At 42.7% G+C, this 19,163-nt stretch overlaps 1 protein-coding gene and 1 long non-coding RNA gene across 2 annotated transcripts in view; one reads left to right on the top strand and one right to left on the bottom strand.

The window, feature by feature from the left end:
* Positions 1–18,093, top strand: part of HSD17B12 (hydroxysteroid 17-beta dehydrogenase 12) — a 168,832-nt gene extending 150,739 nt beyond the window's left edge. The window contains exons 9-11 of the mRNA XM_069553954.1: positions 1,347–1,412; positions 15,727–15,876; positions 16,139–18,093. Of these exons, the coding sequence (XP_069410055.1) occupies positions 1,347–1,412; positions 15,727–15,876; positions 16,139–16,243 (321 nt within the window). The 3' untranslated portion in view covers positions 16,244–18,093. The remainder of the gene's footprint in view (positions 1–1,346; positions 1,413–15,726; positions 15,877–16,138) is intronic.
* Positions 4,965–19,163, bottom strand: part of LOC138420637 (uncharacterized) — a 29,524-nt gene continuing 15,325 nt past the window's right edge. Inside the window, exons 2-3 of the long non-coding RNA XR_011249258.1 lie at positions 7,977–8,063; positions 4,965–6,570 (exon numbers count right to left, since the gene is read on the bottom strand). This is a non-coding gene — a long non-coding RNA (uncharacterized lncRNA). The remainder of the gene's footprint in view (positions 6,571–7,976; positions 8,064–19,163) is intronic.

Raw genomic sequence — 19,163 nt, forward strand, 5'->3', positions numbered from 1 at the left:
GGTATTTGTACTTTCCCATAGAGAGCTGGTCTGGGCCAGTTAGCTCAGCTGATCAGAATGCAGTGTTAATGAGTCTAAGACGGGATTTGGTTCCTGAATGACTCAGCATACAGCTCAAGTGCCACGTCCGCAGAACTGAGTAGCAGGATTGAAGCTAGTCAGCACAAAGGCAAACATAGCAGACACGAGATAGATGGGGAAACTGTGAATGTTTGGCAACATTATTCAAAATTCATAGATATTACTGCCACTTCTGGAGTGAGATAATTTCCAGAGCTCTCTGTAAGATTCCATAATTCCATACCACACCACCATTCACCTCTTCACACTGCTACCAGGACAGTGATTTAGAATGCATTTTATACTGCCTGCAGGTCAATAGCATTATTCTCAAAGACATTGTTGAAGCATAGGATACATCTCTGAAGTAAAGGTGACCACTGAGACACTGCTTTTAGGGGAAAATGAGCGAAATAAAATGTACAGTAAGAACTTGCATTGTGCAGGGGGTTAAAAAAGAGCAAAATACCTGCCCCCTTTTCCCTTGCCTTTTGGCCCCTGGAAAAAAACTGAAAAGTAATGCATTTTGAAAAAGCTTGGCCCAGCCCCCCACCCTGGAATCTACCTGCTTTCTATATCTCTGAAACATACAGTAGGCATGTTTAAAATGAACACCATGTTTCTTGAAGTGATTGGTGAACTTCTCCTTGCCTGTTCTGCTCCACAGGCACAAGACTATTAATATTATTAACAGGGACTCTAGTGGAGTCATCACTGATACATTTCAAGCCTGAGGTTGAGTCCACATTTGAAAAAATAGTATATTTTACAAATAGATTTAGAGTTGTTCTGTTGGAAGAAGATGGGCTGTCACGTTCATCTCTGCACTTCTTGGATCTTGCCATCCCAAAGGACAGAGAGAATGCTTGCTCTTTTCTTCTCTTTACTGACAACAAAATCCCCGTAGAACAGACTTGAACGGAATTCATACTGTGTTTCTGTTCGAATGGCAGGTGGGGAAGAGGGACGTATCCTTTGTTATATAATAAGAGGTTTTTTCTTGGAAAGTAATTTTCTGAAAACAGAAAAGATAAAGAAGAGCCTTTTCCAGTTCAATCAGAATTTGATTTAGATATTACACTTGGTGAAAGAATACTTAATTAGGTGGCAGATAAAACATGAGGTTTTGAGGGTGGTTGTTTTTTTTAAGGTCTTGTCTTCATCTGAAGTGAAAAGAATGATTAGAAACTATAGTGTTAAATGGTTAGTTGATTATTTTTGTTTCCATGGCTACAGATCAGGCCGATTGATGTAATGTGTGTGTTCTCACTCCCGCCCCCTCCCAGGCTTTTGTAGATTTCTTCTCTCAATGCCTCCATGAGGAATATAAGAGCAAGGGCATCTTTGTGCAGGTGAGTAGAGTTCGTTTCAGTTAAGTATCCCTGTTTTTGTGTGGTTTCCACAGCAACTGTTGCTGTCTTGGCAACGAAAGAAAATCACATTCCTAAGTAAGTGAATGTGACGTTAGCACACCGGTAAAGACATGGTTTCTTTTCCTTTATGCCCTTAAATCTAGATTTTAAACAGTTATTCTCTAGAATTTTAAAGCAATGACCCCTAAAGTAGAACTATGCAGCATAAACAGTTGGTGCATAGTAATTGTAAGTGCTTATGATTTTATTTTGAAAGAATTAGACCATCAGTATCTCTTAGCTGACAAGTATGCACGGAGTGCCACTGTTTATTAATGATAGGAGATGAGAGTGCTGAATAAAGCTAACTTTTACTAAAGTGAGGATGACTGCATTTACCAGGTTGATATATGTATGGTAGTGATTTTTTTACTTTTTTAAAATTGTGGTAAAATATACACCAAAAACACCATTTCTGCCGCTTCTAAGTGTTCAGTTCAATGCCCTTAAGTACATTCACATTGTCCACAGCCATCACTACCTTCCATCTCCAGGATTTTTTGCAGTTGTCCAAAACTGAAGCTTTGTATCCTTTAAACAGTCACCTTCCATTTACCCTCCCCCAGCCTCTGACAACCACCGTTCTACTTCTTGTCTCTGAATTTGACTACACCAGGTACTTCATAGGAGTGGAATCCTACAGTATTTGTCTTTTTGTGACTGGCTTATTTCACTTAACATAATGTCTTCAGGGTTCATCCATGTTACAGCATATGTCAGAATTTCCTTTTTAAGGCTTAATGTAATTCTGTTACTGGTATATGTCACGTGTGTTTATCCATTCGTCTGTCGATGGGCACTGGGGTGCTTCTACCTCTTGGCTCCTGTGAATAATGCTGCTTTGAATGTGGGTTTACACCCATCTCTTTGAGACCCTGCTTTCAGTTCTTTTGGATATGTACACAGATGGAATTGCTGGATCATATGATAAGTCTTTTTTGGAAGAATCACCTTCCTGTTTTCCACAGTATAATAGCTGCCCTATTTTATATTCCTACCAGCAGTGTATAAGGGTTCCAATTTCTCCACATCCTCACCAATATTTGGTATTTTCTTTTCGTTTGTTTTTAATAATAGCCATTCGTATGAGTGCTTCCCGGGTGGCGCCATGGTAAGGAATCTGCCTGCCAGTGCAGGAGGCACAAGAGACGTGGGCTCGATCCCTGGGTCCGAAGATCCTCTGGTGGAGGAAATGGCAACTCACTCCAGTACTATTGCCTGGAGAATTCCATGGACAGAGGAGCGTGGCGGGCTATAGTCCATGGGGTCACAGATTCAGACACGACTGAGCTACTGATCTGAGCTGATGCTCATGCGTATGGAGTGGTATCACATTGTGGTTTTGATTTTGATTTGCATTTCCTTAAGGATTGATGATGTTGAGTATCTTTTCAAGTGTGTACTGGCCACTTGTCTATTTTTTCTGGAGAAGTATCTATTCAAGTTCTTCACCATTTCATTAGGTTGTTTGCTTTTTCATCTTTGAATTGTAGGGTGTCTAGATATATTCTGGACATTAACCCTTTATTAGATAGATGGTTTACAAACATTTTCTCCCAGTCTGTGGGTTACCTTTTCACTCTATGGGTGGTCTCCTCTGACGCCCAAAAGGTTTAAAGTTTGATGCAGTCCAGCTTATTTTTCATTGCTGTTACCTGTGCTCTTGGTGTCATAGCCAAGAAACCATTGCCAAATCAAATGTCGTGAGGCTTTTGGCTGGGTTTTTAAAAAAAAATTTATTGAAGTATAGTTGATTTTCCCCTTTATGTTTTCCTCTAAGAGTTTTACAGTTTTAGCTCTAATATTTAGGCCTTTGATCCATTTTGACTTAATTTTTAGAGAGACCTTTGATTTTATTATGTAGCTAACAGATACAGTGCTGTGAAAATACAATACAAAACGAATCCAGTGAAGGGGCTTTTATGGGGATCAGTCTCAAATCAGCTATCGCTCAACACAAAGAAGTGATGGCTCACGGTATTTCCATGGTTAGGCACATTTTTATCAATGTCTTGGGAGAGATTGCAATCCTTATCTCATTCCTGCTCCTGCCCATGGCCTGCGCCCACCTCTTCACACATCCAGTGTTCATTATGGCTTTCCATTCTGTGAGCCTAGTATTTTCCTTTTTGTGCTCTGAAGCCCCAGACGACCAATCACAATACAGCTAATGTTAGAGGGAATGCTTTTCAGGTACCGTGCTAGGCACTTCATGTGTCTCTGTGTTTCATGGCATCTCCTAATGATCTCAGTGTTAGTCACTCATTCGTGTCCGACTCTGTGACCCTACGGACTGGAGCCTGCTCAGCTCCTCTGTCCGTGGACTTCTCCAGGCGAGAGTCCTAGAGTGTGTTGCCATGCCCCCTTCCAGGGGATCTTCCTCACCCAGGAATTGAACCCACATCTCTTATGTCTCCTCCTGCATTGCAGGAAGGCTCTTTTCCGCTAGCACCACCTGGGAACCCCACTGAACATTCATTGGATCCATCTGGCCAAGCAGAAGGTGCTGGACTGCTTAGCTCCATTTCCTCCCTTATATCTTCAGCGTAAATATTTCCTCATCTTCCAGGGTCAGTTAAATGTCTCCCCCAAGGGATCCTTTGAAGGGATCCTTCCATATCATAGCCCTTTGGTGCTATTCCAGTCTGCAGCTCCCCATGAATACAGGGTACTCTGGGAGGTCAGGGTTTTCAAGATTTCTGAATTTTATATGGAGCTACTATATGCTCCCCGGAGAAGGCAATAGCATCCCATTGCAGTACTCTTGCCTGGAAAATCCCATGGACGGAAAAGCCTGGTAGGCTACAGTCCATGGGGTCGCGAAGAGTCGGACACAACTGAGCGACCTCACTTTCACTTTTCACTTTCATGCATTGGAGAAGGAAATGGCAACCCACTCCAGTGTTCTTGCCTGGAGAATCCCAGGGACGGCGGAGCCTGGTGGGCTGCCGTCTATGGGGTCGCACTGAGTCAGACACGACTGAAGCGACTTAGCAGCAGCAGCAACAACATATGCTCCCCACCTCCTCGTCTCTTGACACCAGTTAATTTTAATGCCAATAGTCTGAACCTGCTACACAGAATGTGTTGTATTTTGGTAACAGGAGATCAGTAAAGCACTCAGGGGAGGTCAGGCCTCGTGTGCCGCACTGTGTCATGCCATCTTCTCATTCTGATGAATCAATTGTATTCAAGCTATTAACTTATATTTTTGACTAATAATTTTTAAACACTATGGAGACCCAGTAGGAATCTTAAAGGTCCATTGGTGAGTGACCTGGAGGCAGTGTGACCAGAAGCTGCCAAGTGTTTCAGTGACAAAAGGGAGTCTTAGGCCTTGTGAGCACAGATGAGCAATTTCCAAAATTCAGTGAACACACAAGGCTGTTTCTTCTCTTATTTCCAGGTCTGATTTCCCTCAAAGATCTTTTCTGCATATTCTCTGCCTGTTGATCTGTTGTGACCAGCCGCTACTATAGAAACACAATAGCATTTGTTTCGGAAATATTTTACTTTGATACACGTTTCTTTTTCTTAAAGATGAATTATCAATGATGTGATTTCATTGACCCATGTGTTCCTTCATGGGAATTCACTCAAAGTTTAGACTTAGGGTGAACTTGGTGAAAAACCAAAAACCGCAGTGTTTGTGAGGAAGAGTAGTCATTTCCGCATGAACACATCAGGATGCTGAAGTAGAAGAGACTCTCATGTTAACTCTGACCAAAGGGATAAGAAAAAATAAATCCGGTCTAAATGCTCCATTACAGAGTATTGGTTTTTCTCTGGTGGTGTGTGGTCTGCGCAGTCTCTTGGGTGAGGAGTATTCATCAGCTGCTTTCCCTTCCACTGCTTCCCACATCCCGTTTCCTGGGTGATCTGATTCGAAACAACCAAGATGTGTAACCTTCCTTCAGAGTCCTCCGGTGGCTGCGCATCAAGTTCAGGGTTGGATTCAGACCCCATGAGGCCTTCGCCTCTGACCGCTCCATCGTCCCACCCTGAATTCCAGCCAGAGCGGACCCTGCCCGTGACTGGCCCCTCCTCTGCCTGCACGCCCTCACCCCACTCCTCTGCCAGCCTCCTCTTCACACCTGCTCCCCGCCCATCTTCCAGGGCTCTGGCCTTGCTTCACCTGGGAAACCTTATCTCAGCTGCTGGGTGCACGTGGTTACACCTTCTCTTTTGCTGTCTTCTTTCTTTCTTTTTTAAAAAATGGATTTATTTGGCTGTCCTGGGTCTCCGCTATGTGCAGGCTTCTCTCTCTGTGGCGAGCAGGGGCTGCTCTCTCGCTGCGGAGCACGGGCTCTAGAGCATTCGCGCTCCAGCAGCTGCGGCCCCTGGGCTCAACGGGTGCAGCCCCTGGGCGCTGGAGCACAGGCTGTGTCGTTGAGGTGCATGGGCTTAGTTGCTCTGCGGCAGGCAGGACCTTCCCGGTCCAGGGGTGGGACCTGTGTCTCCTGCATTGGCAGGTGGAGTCGTTACCCCTGAGCCAAATGAGAGAGGGGAAGCCCCTCTCTCATTTCTTATTACATATCTGTGTCTGATACTATCTGGCCACAAACTCCCCCATCCCCGCCCAACCAATACACTGTGTCCAATGTACTGGGGCTTTTTATCCTGTCTGTCTCTGTTACCCAGGGCAGGTGTAGCGTGGGGCACACCTGAGAGCTGCCCTCTGCTGTCCTCATGCAGGACCCTGGCTGTGCATGGCGATACACAGTCCTCTGTTTTTAAGGCCTTTTGAGCTGCTTCCGTTGCTCACATAGGCCTCTGGGCTTGAATTTTCAAATTCTCTATCTAGAGGGCTTCCAGGCTAATGCTATGATGTCACACTTCAGTTTCTTCTAATCTTTGGAAGACAAGTTCGCTTTCTAGGTCTGTGTCCACGTGGAGATACGACAGATGGCTCTTTGGGGAGAGGGAGAGAGAATTTTTTCCAGGTTCTGAATTGTTTTCTGTTCATTCCTTTGTTATATTTTTTTCCTTTGCTTTGCTCTCCTCGTCTTTCCTTCAACTTCTTTCCAATAATTTTGTAAGCACATTTAACATTTCCTTCATGAATTCAGATTTGCCAATAGATTTGGCAAAGCATTTCCTGGAAATACAAACAACAGTGACAACAAGTGATGAGAAACATCTTAGAGGTGCATTTTGACTCTGTTGACGTTAGAATAGAGGCTAAGAAAAACATTGTTGTAAATCTCATTGAAAGTTGCTCTGTCAGTAAGAATGATCTGTTCTCAGTATTATGCTATAACTAAATCCCAGTCAAAATTATACTTAACTCTTTCAGAGGGAAAGTCGTAAGTGATCTGACTTGGTTGGGCCCCAATACTAATGCCGAGCAAGTAAGAATGAGCTGAGACTAAGATGACATCCTTAAACTGTACTTCTTGAACTCTTATTCTGTAAAACTTTCACAGGCTTTCTTGTGTGTGTGTTTTGATTTGGAAGTAATTTCAAATCTGTAGAAAGCTTGTAAGAATAGTACGAAGAACACCCCAATATTCTTTATGCAGATTCACTTGTGGTTAATATTTTGCTCGATTTGTTTTATCATTGAGAGGTGAGCTGCGTGTATCATGTTTCTTTACCTCCAGATCCTTCAATGTATTTTCAAAGAATAAGGATACCCTTATAACTAATCACAATACAGTTACCAACTTTACAGTTAACATTGATGTAGTATTCCTATCTAACCTACCACCTGCATTCTAATTTTTGACCTCACGGAATCTCTCATCTTGGCTGAGCTGCGTGGCTTATGGGATCTGAATTCCCCTATCAGGAACTGAACCCAGGCCATGGCAGTGAAAGCCCCAAGTCGTAACCATTAGGCCATCAGGGAACTCTTTCTCGTAATATTACTCTCAAAATACTCAGAGGGAACTACTGGGGAGGTGGGGCTGCCGTGGCAAAAAGACAGATGGAGTTCCTGCTGTGGCAGAGTTTATATTTAGTGGGAAGGAAACAGACAATAAGCAAGCAAGCACATACATGAATGAGATGGCTTCACATAGTGGTCCATTCCATGAAGACTCTAAAGGAGGATGCTGTGTTGGGGGCGTGGGGGAGGTATAGGGAATTTAGGAATTTCCCCCTCTGGATTGGTCGCGTGGGTTCGAGTAACGCCTGAGTCTGTGCTCTTTCTGCCAGGCCCCCGTGCTTCTCCCTGGGGTGTTATCCTGCACCATAGCCTTCTTGCTTGGAGCTGGAAAGCCAGGTCTCTGGAAATGTTCTCAACATGGGGATCATTTGCTAACTGAAACTGCCCATTAGGTTTAGTTTGAAAGGGAAAGTGTCAGTTGCTCAGTCATATCCAACTCTTTGCAATCCCATAGTTTCCTCTGTCTATGGGATTTCCCAGCCAAGAGTACTGGAGTGGGTTGCCATTCCCTTCGCTAGGGGAATCTTCCTGACCCAAGGATCAAACCAGGGTCTCCCTCATTGCAGGGGATTTTTTACCGTCTGAGCCACCAGGGAAGCCCAGGTTTAGTTTACCTGACTTTTTACCAAAGGAAAGATGAGGATGCAGGTGGAGACCATTCAGACCCGAAGAAGGCAGGTGTAGGTTTCAGCTGGCCTGGCCTAAAAATGAAGGGGGAGCTTGTCACACTTAGCAAGAGATTACAAAAGAATTTAGAATAAGTTCCATTTAAATGTGAACTTATCATAATGGAGAAAATCTTGGGGCTCCACTCTCTTAGAGTCCTGCCTTCCAGTTGTTTGTTTCTCCTCGGTGATGAGAGTTGGCAGTTTTGTTAATTCTTTAAAAAACAGTTTTTAGAATAAATTTAGAAAACAAGTCAGACAAATTGAAGTGAGGGAGCAAACAAGATTCCAGTTTATTTTGTCAATGAAAGAAGATATTATTTGTATATTTTGTTAAAGCATTTTATTGCTTAGCGTAATCAGATCTACGAGGCTTCAACAAGCTAGAAAGCTCAACGTGGAGAAATAGGTGTTGGGAATAAAAATGTAAGTCCTCATACCTTCTTCTTGTTAATTGTCAATGACAATAAAAGAAGGCAGTGGTGTGTGTCTTTAGTGCAAATGGAGTCTAAATACAGAGAACAATGAAGCAGCAGAAAGATTCTCACAGGAGATGGTTATATCTGGTCAACTGCACCAACGTTGAGAAATATCTTCAATAAAATTAGTCCCATTGGGATCTTTGGACCCAGACCCCTTCCAACTAGGTGAATCCTTTTTTTTGTCAGTGATCATGGCTGTTTTTCCTCTGCTTTTTAAGTAACGTTGCACCACAAGAACTAAAAACCTTAAGTGTCCTTTAGTGAGAGTGTTAGTCGCTCAGTTGTGTCCGACTCTTTGCGACACCATGAACTGTAGCCCACCAGGTTCCTGTCCATGGAATTCTCCAGGCAAGAATACTGGAGTGGGATGCCATTCCCTTCTCCAGGGGATCTTCCTGACCCAGGAATTGAACCCAGGTCTCCCGCATTGTAGACAGAGTCTTTACCGCCTGAGTCACCAGGGAAGCCCTTCTTCAAACACATTAAATCTGTATCCATAAAGGACTCAGATATCCAGGTGGTTATCGGAGTCATTTTTCTATAGCAAATGGTGTTCTTATACCTCTTACGGGATATAAAATGTTAGCTAAGTTTTTCTTTCTAAATCCATTCTGAAAAATATAAATATTAGAAAACTTGGAAAATAATTGCTAACACATATGAGAGTTCAAGTCCCACACTCTCTAACTGACAATGTTTTATTTAATCCTTGTAATAATGCAATAAGGAAGATGCTGTATACCCCAGGGAAGAAACCAAAACTCAGTATTTTGCTCAAAATCTCACGACTAGTAAATCATTGAGTGGAATTTGAATCCAGGTCTGTTGATTTCAGAGCTGATGTTCTGCCCCCTGTGTCTAGCTTATTCTTTCTTTTACACCCGAAATTCCATCAGGATTCCCGGATTCCCATCAGGAAATCCTCCTGACTTTAGTTGATCCTTTAAACACATCCACTACCTGACCACTTCTCATGACCCACCACTGCTGAGAATCTGAGCCACCATGACCTCTTGGCTGGGCCTTTTGCAGTGTCTTCCTGTGTGGCCTCCCCACTCCCACCCCTGCCAGCCCCACAGTCTGCTCCTGCAGAGTGATCTGTTTAAAGCATAACCCATGTCGTTTTACTCCTCTGCTCAAAATCGTCCTGTGTTTTTTCATCTCTTTCAGAGTAAAATCACGAGTTCTTATGACCTGCCTTGTTCTGATTGCAAGCATTTCACATTACCTTGCCCCCATCCCTGCTATTTCTCTGGCCTCCTTGCAGTTCCTCAAACACTCCAAGCACAGTCAGGACCTTTGCACTTGCTGTTCTTCCAGTCTAAGGCTCTTTATCCAGGTATCCTTTTGGCTTGCTCTCTCCCTTCATTGTAATCTTTGTTTATGTGTGATCATATCACATATACGTTACCATATCAGAGAGGGCCCTTCTTGATCACCTGCAGTAACAGCCCCCATCACCTCCATCCTTCACTCAGGTTTATTTCCCTTATTCCTTTTTTATCATCACTGCCAATCTTATAGACATTCTTTTACCATGTGTTTGTAGATTCTATGCACCAGGCCTTCCCCCAGCGAAGAACGTAAGCTCAGTAAGGTCAGGGATTCTGTCTTTGTTCATCACTGAATTCTGAGTGCCTAAATCAGTGTTCTAGTAGGTGCTTAGGAAGCACTTGTTGTTGAGTACATGCTTTTTTTGGGTGAGATTTACACTGTTTGTCCTTTGGTTCTCTGCATTTTAATGGACAAATTCCACATATATGGAAGTAGGTGATTTGTAAGATTATCAGCCAGCCAGTGTTGATCAAGGATCGTCTTTGTGCGGAGCACAACACTTCAACTCCTTTATTTTGTGCTTAGGTCCTTTGTAGCTAATGTTACTGTAGGGCCTTTGCTCATTGCTGCGGAATCAGGGATCTCTGCACCATCAGAATAATTCCTTCTTCCTAACATTTTTCTAGAAAGTCCAAGGATTTGTTTCTACCAGTGAGATAATCAAGGGCCCTTTGGTGAAAATGCTCATCTCATGGTCTGCAAGTGAAATAACCCAATCTCAGACAGCAAAGAGTCTGCCTGCAGTGTGGGAGACGTGGGTTCGATCCCTGGGTCAGGAAGAATCCCTGGAGAAGGAAATTGCAACCCACTCCAGTATACTTTCCTGGAGAATCCCATGGACGGAGGAGTCCAGCAGGCTGCAGTCCATGGAGTTGCAAAGAGTCAGACACGACCGAGCAACTTCACTTTCCTTTCCAAAACTGGGATCTAGGTATGAGATGATTCAGATTTTCTGGAGGATATCAGATCCTCCATGTACTCATCCATGGAGGATGAGTACACAGACTTAAGGGAAGAGATTCCCTGAAGCGCCTCCTAGGAGCTGCAGCCTCTGCCTTGAGAATGTGTGCCAGCTTCCCTGGTAAATGTAATGCTCGTAAAAGGCAGATCAGACCCCATGTTGAGAATTGCATATTGTACAGACAGACTGGAGCCTGGTGTCCTCTGGATCCTTGTTTCCCAAAGCATGGCTGGGGGTTGTTGTAGTCATCTTGACATTTGAGAAGGCATATTCAGTACCCAGATGACAACATGAAAGGTCGCTACCATGTGAAGTTAGAAGGTTTGGTGTTTGATTCTTGAACACTTGCCGTGCAGAGCTGGGCATCCATCTTTCTCCTATTCGATGACATTAAGTTGTAGTTAAACTTCCAGTTCTGAATCGAGGGCCCCCTATACTGTTCCCTAAAGACCAGATACCTCAGCAAGCTACTCAGTGGGTGAGAACAAGGATATCAAATTTATCTCCAGGGATTTTTTTTTTTTTATAGGCTGATGCAAGGATAAAACATCAACAGCTTTGCTTTATGGCCTAGTTAATGATTTTCGGTTTAAAGACCAGGGCATGTGCCTGCATCTGTAGCTGTTAAGGGTCAAGCTGTTTCCAAGCTGACTGTATTTATCACAGCAAATTGTTGAGCTTAAGCAACTTTTAAAATTTGTTGTGTTCTGCCCAAAATACTTCCTATGAAAGTATGGGTATCTTCTTGACCGGTTCACTATAATGTTTCCTTGCATAGACAGGGAAGACAGGAAAGGTGGATTAATGATCATTTATTGGGTTTTAGTTTAACTGTTTAGATGACATTTTGACCTATAAGATATTTCCTTGTTGTTGTTCAGTCACTAATCATGTCCAACTCTTTGCGACCCTGTGGACTGCAGCACGCCAGGCTTCCCTGTCCTTCATCCTTCACTATCTCCTGGAGTTTACTCAAACTCATGCCCATTGAGGCGGTGATGCCATCCATCCAGCTCATCCTCTGTTTTCCCCTTCTCTTCCTGCCTTCAACCTTTCCCAGCATCAGGGTATTTTTTCCAGTGAGTCGGCTCTTCTCATCAGATGGCCAAAGTACTGGAGCTTCAGCTTCAGCATCAGTCCTTCCAGTGAATATTCCTTTAGGTATTTCTTTATACTGTCCTATGCTTAGTCACTCTTAGTCTAGTCACTCTGTTGTGTCTGATTCCTTGCGACCCCATGGACTGTAGCCCGCCAGGCTCCTCTGTCCATGGAATTCTCCAGGCAAGAATACTGGAGTGGATTGCCATGATCTCCTCCAGGGGATCTTCCCAACCCAGGGATCAAACCCAGGTCTTCCGCATTGCAAGTGGAATCTTTACCATCTGATCCACCAGGGAGACTTTTATGTGATTTGAAATACTGCTTTTTAAATGCTAGGTGAGCTATAGCAAAAGCTATACGTTTGTTTTTGTTTGGATAGAAAGATAATCTTAAGTGTCAGAATATCTAAAGTCGTGGTTTAAAATCTCATATCATGTTGTCAGCTTTCTGGTGCCATTTATTTTCTGGACTGCAGCAGTAGAAAGGGACCCCAGTAGTATATTCAGGGCTGTCCCGAGAGCTCTGTTGCTGATTCATTCAGCAGATCTTCTTGGCACTCTTAGCACACACGCGGCAATGGCGGTGGCTAAGCATATAATGGTGAGTAAGACCGTGCCATCACTTCTGCTCTGGAAATCAATACCGTCAGTGATTGGACTTAGTTCTCTGTGCTCTTTAGCCTTCCTCCTGCCACCGCTTCGTGCCTTTCCGGCGTGTGGACCGTAGTGAATTGTTGCAGGTCCCTGAGAACGTCCTGCTTCCTGTGTCTCCTTTTCTTTGCTCCTGCTGTTTCCATTACCCAACACATTCTTCCCTTATTCGTTTACCTGACAAACTCCCATCTCTGAATCCTTTCCATCCTCCGCTAGGCCATATGAACTGCTTCAATTCTAAACCTTTGTAGAAATAAATACCCTTCCCAGGGTAGAATTTGTATGTGTCTCTTGTCCCCACCTCCAGAGCCAAGACCTCCTCCAGACAAGCTGGAGGTTTAACTGAATGATGAGTTAACATTTGGCACCATCAAGTGGTTCAGCCAGGCAGTGCTACTTAATTTAAGATCAGAACAATCTGATTTATGCTGCCCCAAGAAGAAGGCAGTGGCACCCCACTCCAGTACTCTTGCTTGGAAAATCCCATGGACTGAGGAGCCTGGTAGGCTCCAGTCCATGGGGTCACTAAGAGTCGGGCTCGACTGAGCGACTTCACTTTCACTTTTCACTGTCATGCATTGAAGAAGGAAATGGCAACCCACTCCAGTATTCTTGCGTGGAGGATCCCAGGGACAGAGGAGCTTAGTGGGCTGCCGTCTGTGGGGTCACACAGAGTCGGACACGACTGAAGTGAGGCAGGGAGGATTCGAATAGAATAATGTAATTAGAACGTATCATGAGTAGGCCACCATTATGCTGAGAGGCTCGAAACTTCACTCTTGAGATAGGCTTGTGATCTGTATATGAGAAAGGCTTTTTGTTTTTGTTTTTTAATCTTTCCTTTTTTGTAACCAAGAAACCCAAGGCACAGAGGTGTGACGGCGTTTGCTTGAGGTCCTTCACTATTGAGTCAGAGTACTCGCGTACATTCCCTCTGCTGTTTGCTACTCAGCTTGATGAACAAGCTTTCTTTCCCTACCCATTGTCTCTCCCTACCCATTCCCTAGCCTCATGAGCTCTGCATTTCATACTGTGTGTTAGCCCGAGATCGCTCTCTGGTTTGTACTGTCATACACTGGATCCTTCTAGCAATATCGTGTTAAAAATAAGGATCTATTTGACAAAAAAAAAAAAATGCTTTTTAAGTGAAGAATAAGTGTAGAGTAATAATTCCAGGAAGTGTGTGTGTTCATCACTCAGTTGTGTCCGACTCTTTGTGACCCCATAGACTGTGGCCCACCAGACTTCTCTGTCCATGGAATTCTCCAGGCAAGAATACTGCAGTGGGTAGCCATTCCCTTCTCCAGGGGCTCTTCCCAATCCAGGGATTGAACCCAGGCCTCCTGCACTGCAAGCAGATTCTTTACCATCTGAGCCACCGCGGAAGCCCAGTTCCAGTAAACAAACTGTCAAACACCAAAAAGTCCCCTAATCCAAGTTGGCCCAGGTATTGAAGTGCCTTGGGGAAGTTAGTTTCCTTAGTGCCAGGTCTGTGACTGCAGGGAGTGAGAAAAAGTCGGAGAGTGACAGTGGTTAGGCCCTTGGCTTCATGGTTCTATTAGGGGGGTTGCAGTTTCAGCTCACCTGTTAAGGAGGGTGACTCATACTTGGGAATGACAAAAAATAACAAAACAAAAGAGATATGGGAACTCCCCGGTCTTAGCAGGAAGAAAATCTATAGACTAGAGCACATTTCAGTTTTGTTTCTGCCTTTAGTAATGACGTTTTTGATTTTGACCACCATGTGCTGAAATAGATCCACTTCCTTAATAGAAGTTTCATTGTAATTTTTACCCTATCCTTTCACACATTTCAGAAAAAGAGAGTACATTCACTCCTTGGTAGACAAGCATGCCCAGGTAATTTCAAAGTATAGAAGGGACCTCTTGAGTCATTGTAGTAGGGTTTCCTGGCGTTCTGTGTTGAAGCATATCTAAAATTATAGCAAGCATCAGAAAGAATTAATTCCCCTAAATAATGAATAATAATAAATAGTTAATCCTCCTGAAAGGTAATGTCCAGGTTTGCCATCCCACACTGGTGCCGTCAAGCATCTTATTAGTTACCCAAGCTGTTTCCATAATGTTATCCTGTCTCCCCCACAACAAAGAAAAAAGAAGAAAAACAAAGACAGATGGTGGTCCTAGCTCATCAACAGCAAAGTTTATAAAACTCAGAATGGTAAGAAACTAGAGGAGAAAAGTGGGTAGCCCAAAGCTGAGAGTGTGAAATGTCTTTTATTTTAGATGAGCCAAAGCTGATAGAACAAGCTTAGTAACCGTCAAGTAGGGAGAAAATTAATATTATCTCGATAGGGGCATAAAATGTCCAAAACCTCCTATATGGTAGTTCTGTAACCATGCTGTTTAATCAGAGTAGAAAGCATCCTATTCCAAATCTCTGCTCTAGATTTGTATAATGCTTCTTTTTAAAGACCCAAAAAGGTGTGTTTCTGCTTAGTTTTTAACACTTTCTCTAGTCTCGGACTCTGTTGTATTGATCGGTCAGTTCGGTTCAGTCGCTCAGTCGCATCCGACTCTTTGTGACCCCATGGACTTGGGTGCGCACGGCAATGAAGAAGTTTTTCTTTTTTTTTAGGGAAGGGTGTGTGCGTGAGTGTGTGTGTGTGTGCGCGTGTGTGCGTGTGTGTGTGTGTGTGTGTGTGCGTGCTAGGTCTTCACTGCCATGCCCACTTTCTCCAGTTGCAGTGAGCAGGGGCTACTCTTCATTGCTGCATCCAGGCTTCTCCCTGCCGTGGCTCCTCGTGGAGCACAGGCTCTAGGCGCTCTAGTCGCAGCGTGTGGGCTGGTAGTCGCAGCTCCCAGGCTCTGCAGTGCAGGCTCAGTAGCTACGGTTCACGGGCTTCGTTGCTCTGCAGCTTTCTGTGTCCCCTGCATTGGCTGGTGGATCCTTATCCACTCCGCCACCAGGGAAGTGATAGATTTTGTTTTGTTTTGTTTTTTAAACTTGTTTCATGCAGCCATTTCTTCTATCAAGGTAGCTTTAGATAGCTGCTTCTCTTTTTCTTCTGTCTCTCTCTAAAGATACAAACTTTATACTTTTTCAGAATGTTTCTGCCACTAAGAGCAATCAAACATCAGTGAATTCTGAGTTTATGGCCTTGCTAACCAATGGCATGTTTTTTGTGGGGTATATTGCCTTTCTAGAGTGTCCTGCCCTACTTTGTTGCAACCAAACTGGCTAAAATTCGAAGGGCAACTTTGGATAAGCCCTCTTCGGAGACGTTTGTGAAGTCTGCCATTAAAACCATCGGCGTGCAATCCCGGACCAATGGATACTTCATCCATTCTCTTCTGGTATGTCGATTTTTGAGTCCCGAATTAGTACTTTGGTTTGGGGTTTTCTTTCTCTTTGAGTCACAAGATTAGTATGTGATACATTAGCATATATACATTGTCTAGACTTACTAGCAAGGCCTCCATGTTTTCCACCGTACATCCAAGAACTCTTAAATCTATCTATAAATAAAACAGTAATATAGTAAAACATAAGATGCTATGTGTCAAATGAATTCAGATTGTAGGCCTTAATTGCGTATCTCTCCGTTTCTTTCCCTAGTTCTCAGTAGCCTCAATCCTGCCTTCCTGGTTGTATCTTAAAGTGAGCATGAATATGAACAAATCCATCCGGGCTCACTATTTTAAAAAAATGAAGAAGAACTGAGCACTGGTAACACCTTCGAGTAACTCAGCAGATGCGCCAGCTAAGCGTGTTTGCTGCAAGGCACCCACCATTTCCAAATCTTCAGTTGTCATGCTTATTAACAGTTACTGATAAAGCTAAATGTTGTCATAATTAGGAGGAAAACAGAGGTTGCTTTCAGGAGTTCCTGACATATGTTCTGGATGCCACCGGGAGTTATTTTGAAGTTTAACATAAATGCTTATATCAAATGGATATAGAACTAACATTAGCAAGAACTGCTTACTATTAATAGAAGGAACATGATTATAGCAAATCAGTGAATGACAGAGTCAAACATAAGGCTAAACAGTTTCATCTGGTCGAAAATGCTAGTGATGATTATTCAGTATTTACACTGAAATGTACTTTTAAAAAGTAATGGCCAGCTCCTTTTTTTTTTTGGTTTTGTTTTTAACTTTTTAAGGGAGTGGGGATTCATTGATATGGGAAGACACACTGCAATCTGCAGAGCACGCTGTAAGGTTTTCTAAAAGTATGTTTGTACATTTATATAGAACTTTCCTTTTGCAAGGGTAGCTAACGACGTAAAAATAATGGAGTTATTTTTGACACATGATGCCCACTAAAATACGCTTTCCTCTAATACAGATGTCCTCTCAGTTTAATCGTGTGTAAACACTGAATGCCCTGTGGTATGATTTCTAAAGGTAAACAGGCCAAAATGTACACTGATGGGCAGCCCTTCCAGTGCCGCTAAATCCCTGACCCAGGAAGGCAGCCTTCTTGGACCCCAGGTTCTTTGCTTCTGCACCGCACCAGTACTGCTCACGTGGGTGACACCAGGCCACTCCTAGGACAGTGATGATGTTAGGGAAGTGGTATTACACTTTTAAATAGGTACCCTATAGGTACCGATACAATTAGTTTTAATGAAAGATGATATAATGGTGATGTTGATTGAAAATGTATTTCTTTGGTACTTGAAATTAAGGCCATTTTTGCACTGGTTTAATATAAATTAAGACTTTTATCCTGCTACGTACCTAGCTTGTTTGGGGAACTTGCTAAGAAATTAATTCAGTGTTGTGGAATATGTAAGAAGGCAGATCTTTACCTAGGCTGTGGTTCCCAGATTCTGAGTTTTAAGCACCAGGAAATTTGCAAAACAAAACAAAACAAACAGGCATTTTAATTGGCATATTTAAAAGTATTTCTAGCTTTTAAACTTGCCAGCCAAGGACACTGGGAAAAAAAAAAAAAAAACCCAAATCACCATCTGCCATTGGCATCATTCTATAAAAGAAACGTTAGTACCCTTAAAATAGGAAGAGCATAATCTCAGAATAAAAAATAGTCATTTAAATTGAATAAATTTAGCTTTACAAAAAACACTTTGCGTTTCTTATACTTTGCCACCTTATACTTGTCAAAACTTTCAGATTAAAGAAGACGAAAGGAACATGCAAAAGACATGATCTTGGGTTGGATCCTGGTTGAGAAAATTTTTTTTTCCTTCTACTAAGGACAATTTTGAGACAATTTGTGAGATCTGAGTAGTCTGAAGATTAGATAATAGCGTTATATCAATGTTAATTTCCTGAGTTTGATCATGGTACTGTGGTTACTTAAGAAAAAGTTCTTGTTTTTTAGGAAATACACACTAGAGCATTTATGGATAATGGGATATTATATATGCAACTTAATCAAAAAAGATTCAGAAAAAATATGTATACAGAAAATGATAAAGCAAATGTGTTAGTATGTTAACATTTGGAGAATCTAAGTGAAAGAGAAATGGAAATTCTTAGTGCTATTTTGCAAATTTTCTGTAAATCTAAAGTTATTTCAAAATAAAAAGTTAAATCTTTTGTTGTTGATTTCTAAATAATTGCACTGTAATCAAAGAACACGTGATTATGACATAGTTTTAACCTTTTTCCACTTCAGTTTTGTGTTCTGAAAAATGGGAATAATAATAGTGCCTATCTCATAGATTGTTTTGAGCACAAATTAATATTTTAAAGTGCTCAGAATCCAGCATAGCATAAGAATCCAGCCTGTATAGCCTTAACATGTCCAACTCATTGTGACCCCATGGCCTGCAGCATGCCAGGCTCCTCTGTCTTCCACTACTCCTGGAGTTTGCTCAAATCATGTCCATTGAGCTGGTGATGCTGTCTAACCATCCCATCCTCTGCTGCCCCCTTCTCCTTTTGCCTTCAATCTTTCCCAGCATCAGGGTCTTTTTCTAGTGAGTCAGCTCTTCCCACCAGGTGGCTAAAGTATTGGAGCTTCAGCTTCAGCATCAGTCCTTCCAATGAATATTCAGGGTTGATTTCCTGTAGGATTGACTGGTCTGATCTCCTTGCTGTCCAAAGGAATCTTAAGAGTCTTCTGCAGCACAATTCAAAAGCATCAGTTCTTCGGCACTCAGCCTTCTTTGTAGTCCAACTCTCACATCAGGAGTCAGGCAGGACTGAACAAGTAACACTTTTTGATTACATAGACCTTTGTTGGCAAAGTGATGTCTCTGCTTTTTAATATGCTGTCTAGGTTTGTCTTCCAAGGTGTGAGTGTATGATGAAGAATGGTACCCAAAGATATCAGGTCTTAATCCCTGTATCTGTGTTACCTTATATGGAAAAGGGGCAGGTATGATTAAGTTAGGGATCTTGAGATGAGATTTTCTTAGGATATCCAGATGGACCCTAAATGGAATCACAATATTCTTAATAAGAGAGAAGCAGAGAAAGATTACTGAAGTGTAAGAGATGGCAACCCACTCTAGTATTTTTGCCTGGAAAATTCCATAGACAGATGAGCCTGGCAGGCTGCAATCCATGAGGTCACAGAGGTGGACACATTGAGCACACACACAACCAGAAGAGGAGAAAGCAGTGTGACCACGAACACGAGATTAGAATAATGCAGCCACAAG

The sequence above is a fragment of the Ovis canadensis genome, chromosome 15 (assembly GCF_042477335.2).
Source record: "Ovis canadensis isolate MfBH-ARS-UI-01 breed Bighorn chromosome 15, ARS-UI_OviCan_v2, whole genome shotgun sequence".
NCBI classification, from domain to species: domain Eukaryota; kingdom Metazoa; phylum Chordata; class Mammalia; order Artiodactyla; family Bovidae; genus Ovis; species Ovis canadensis.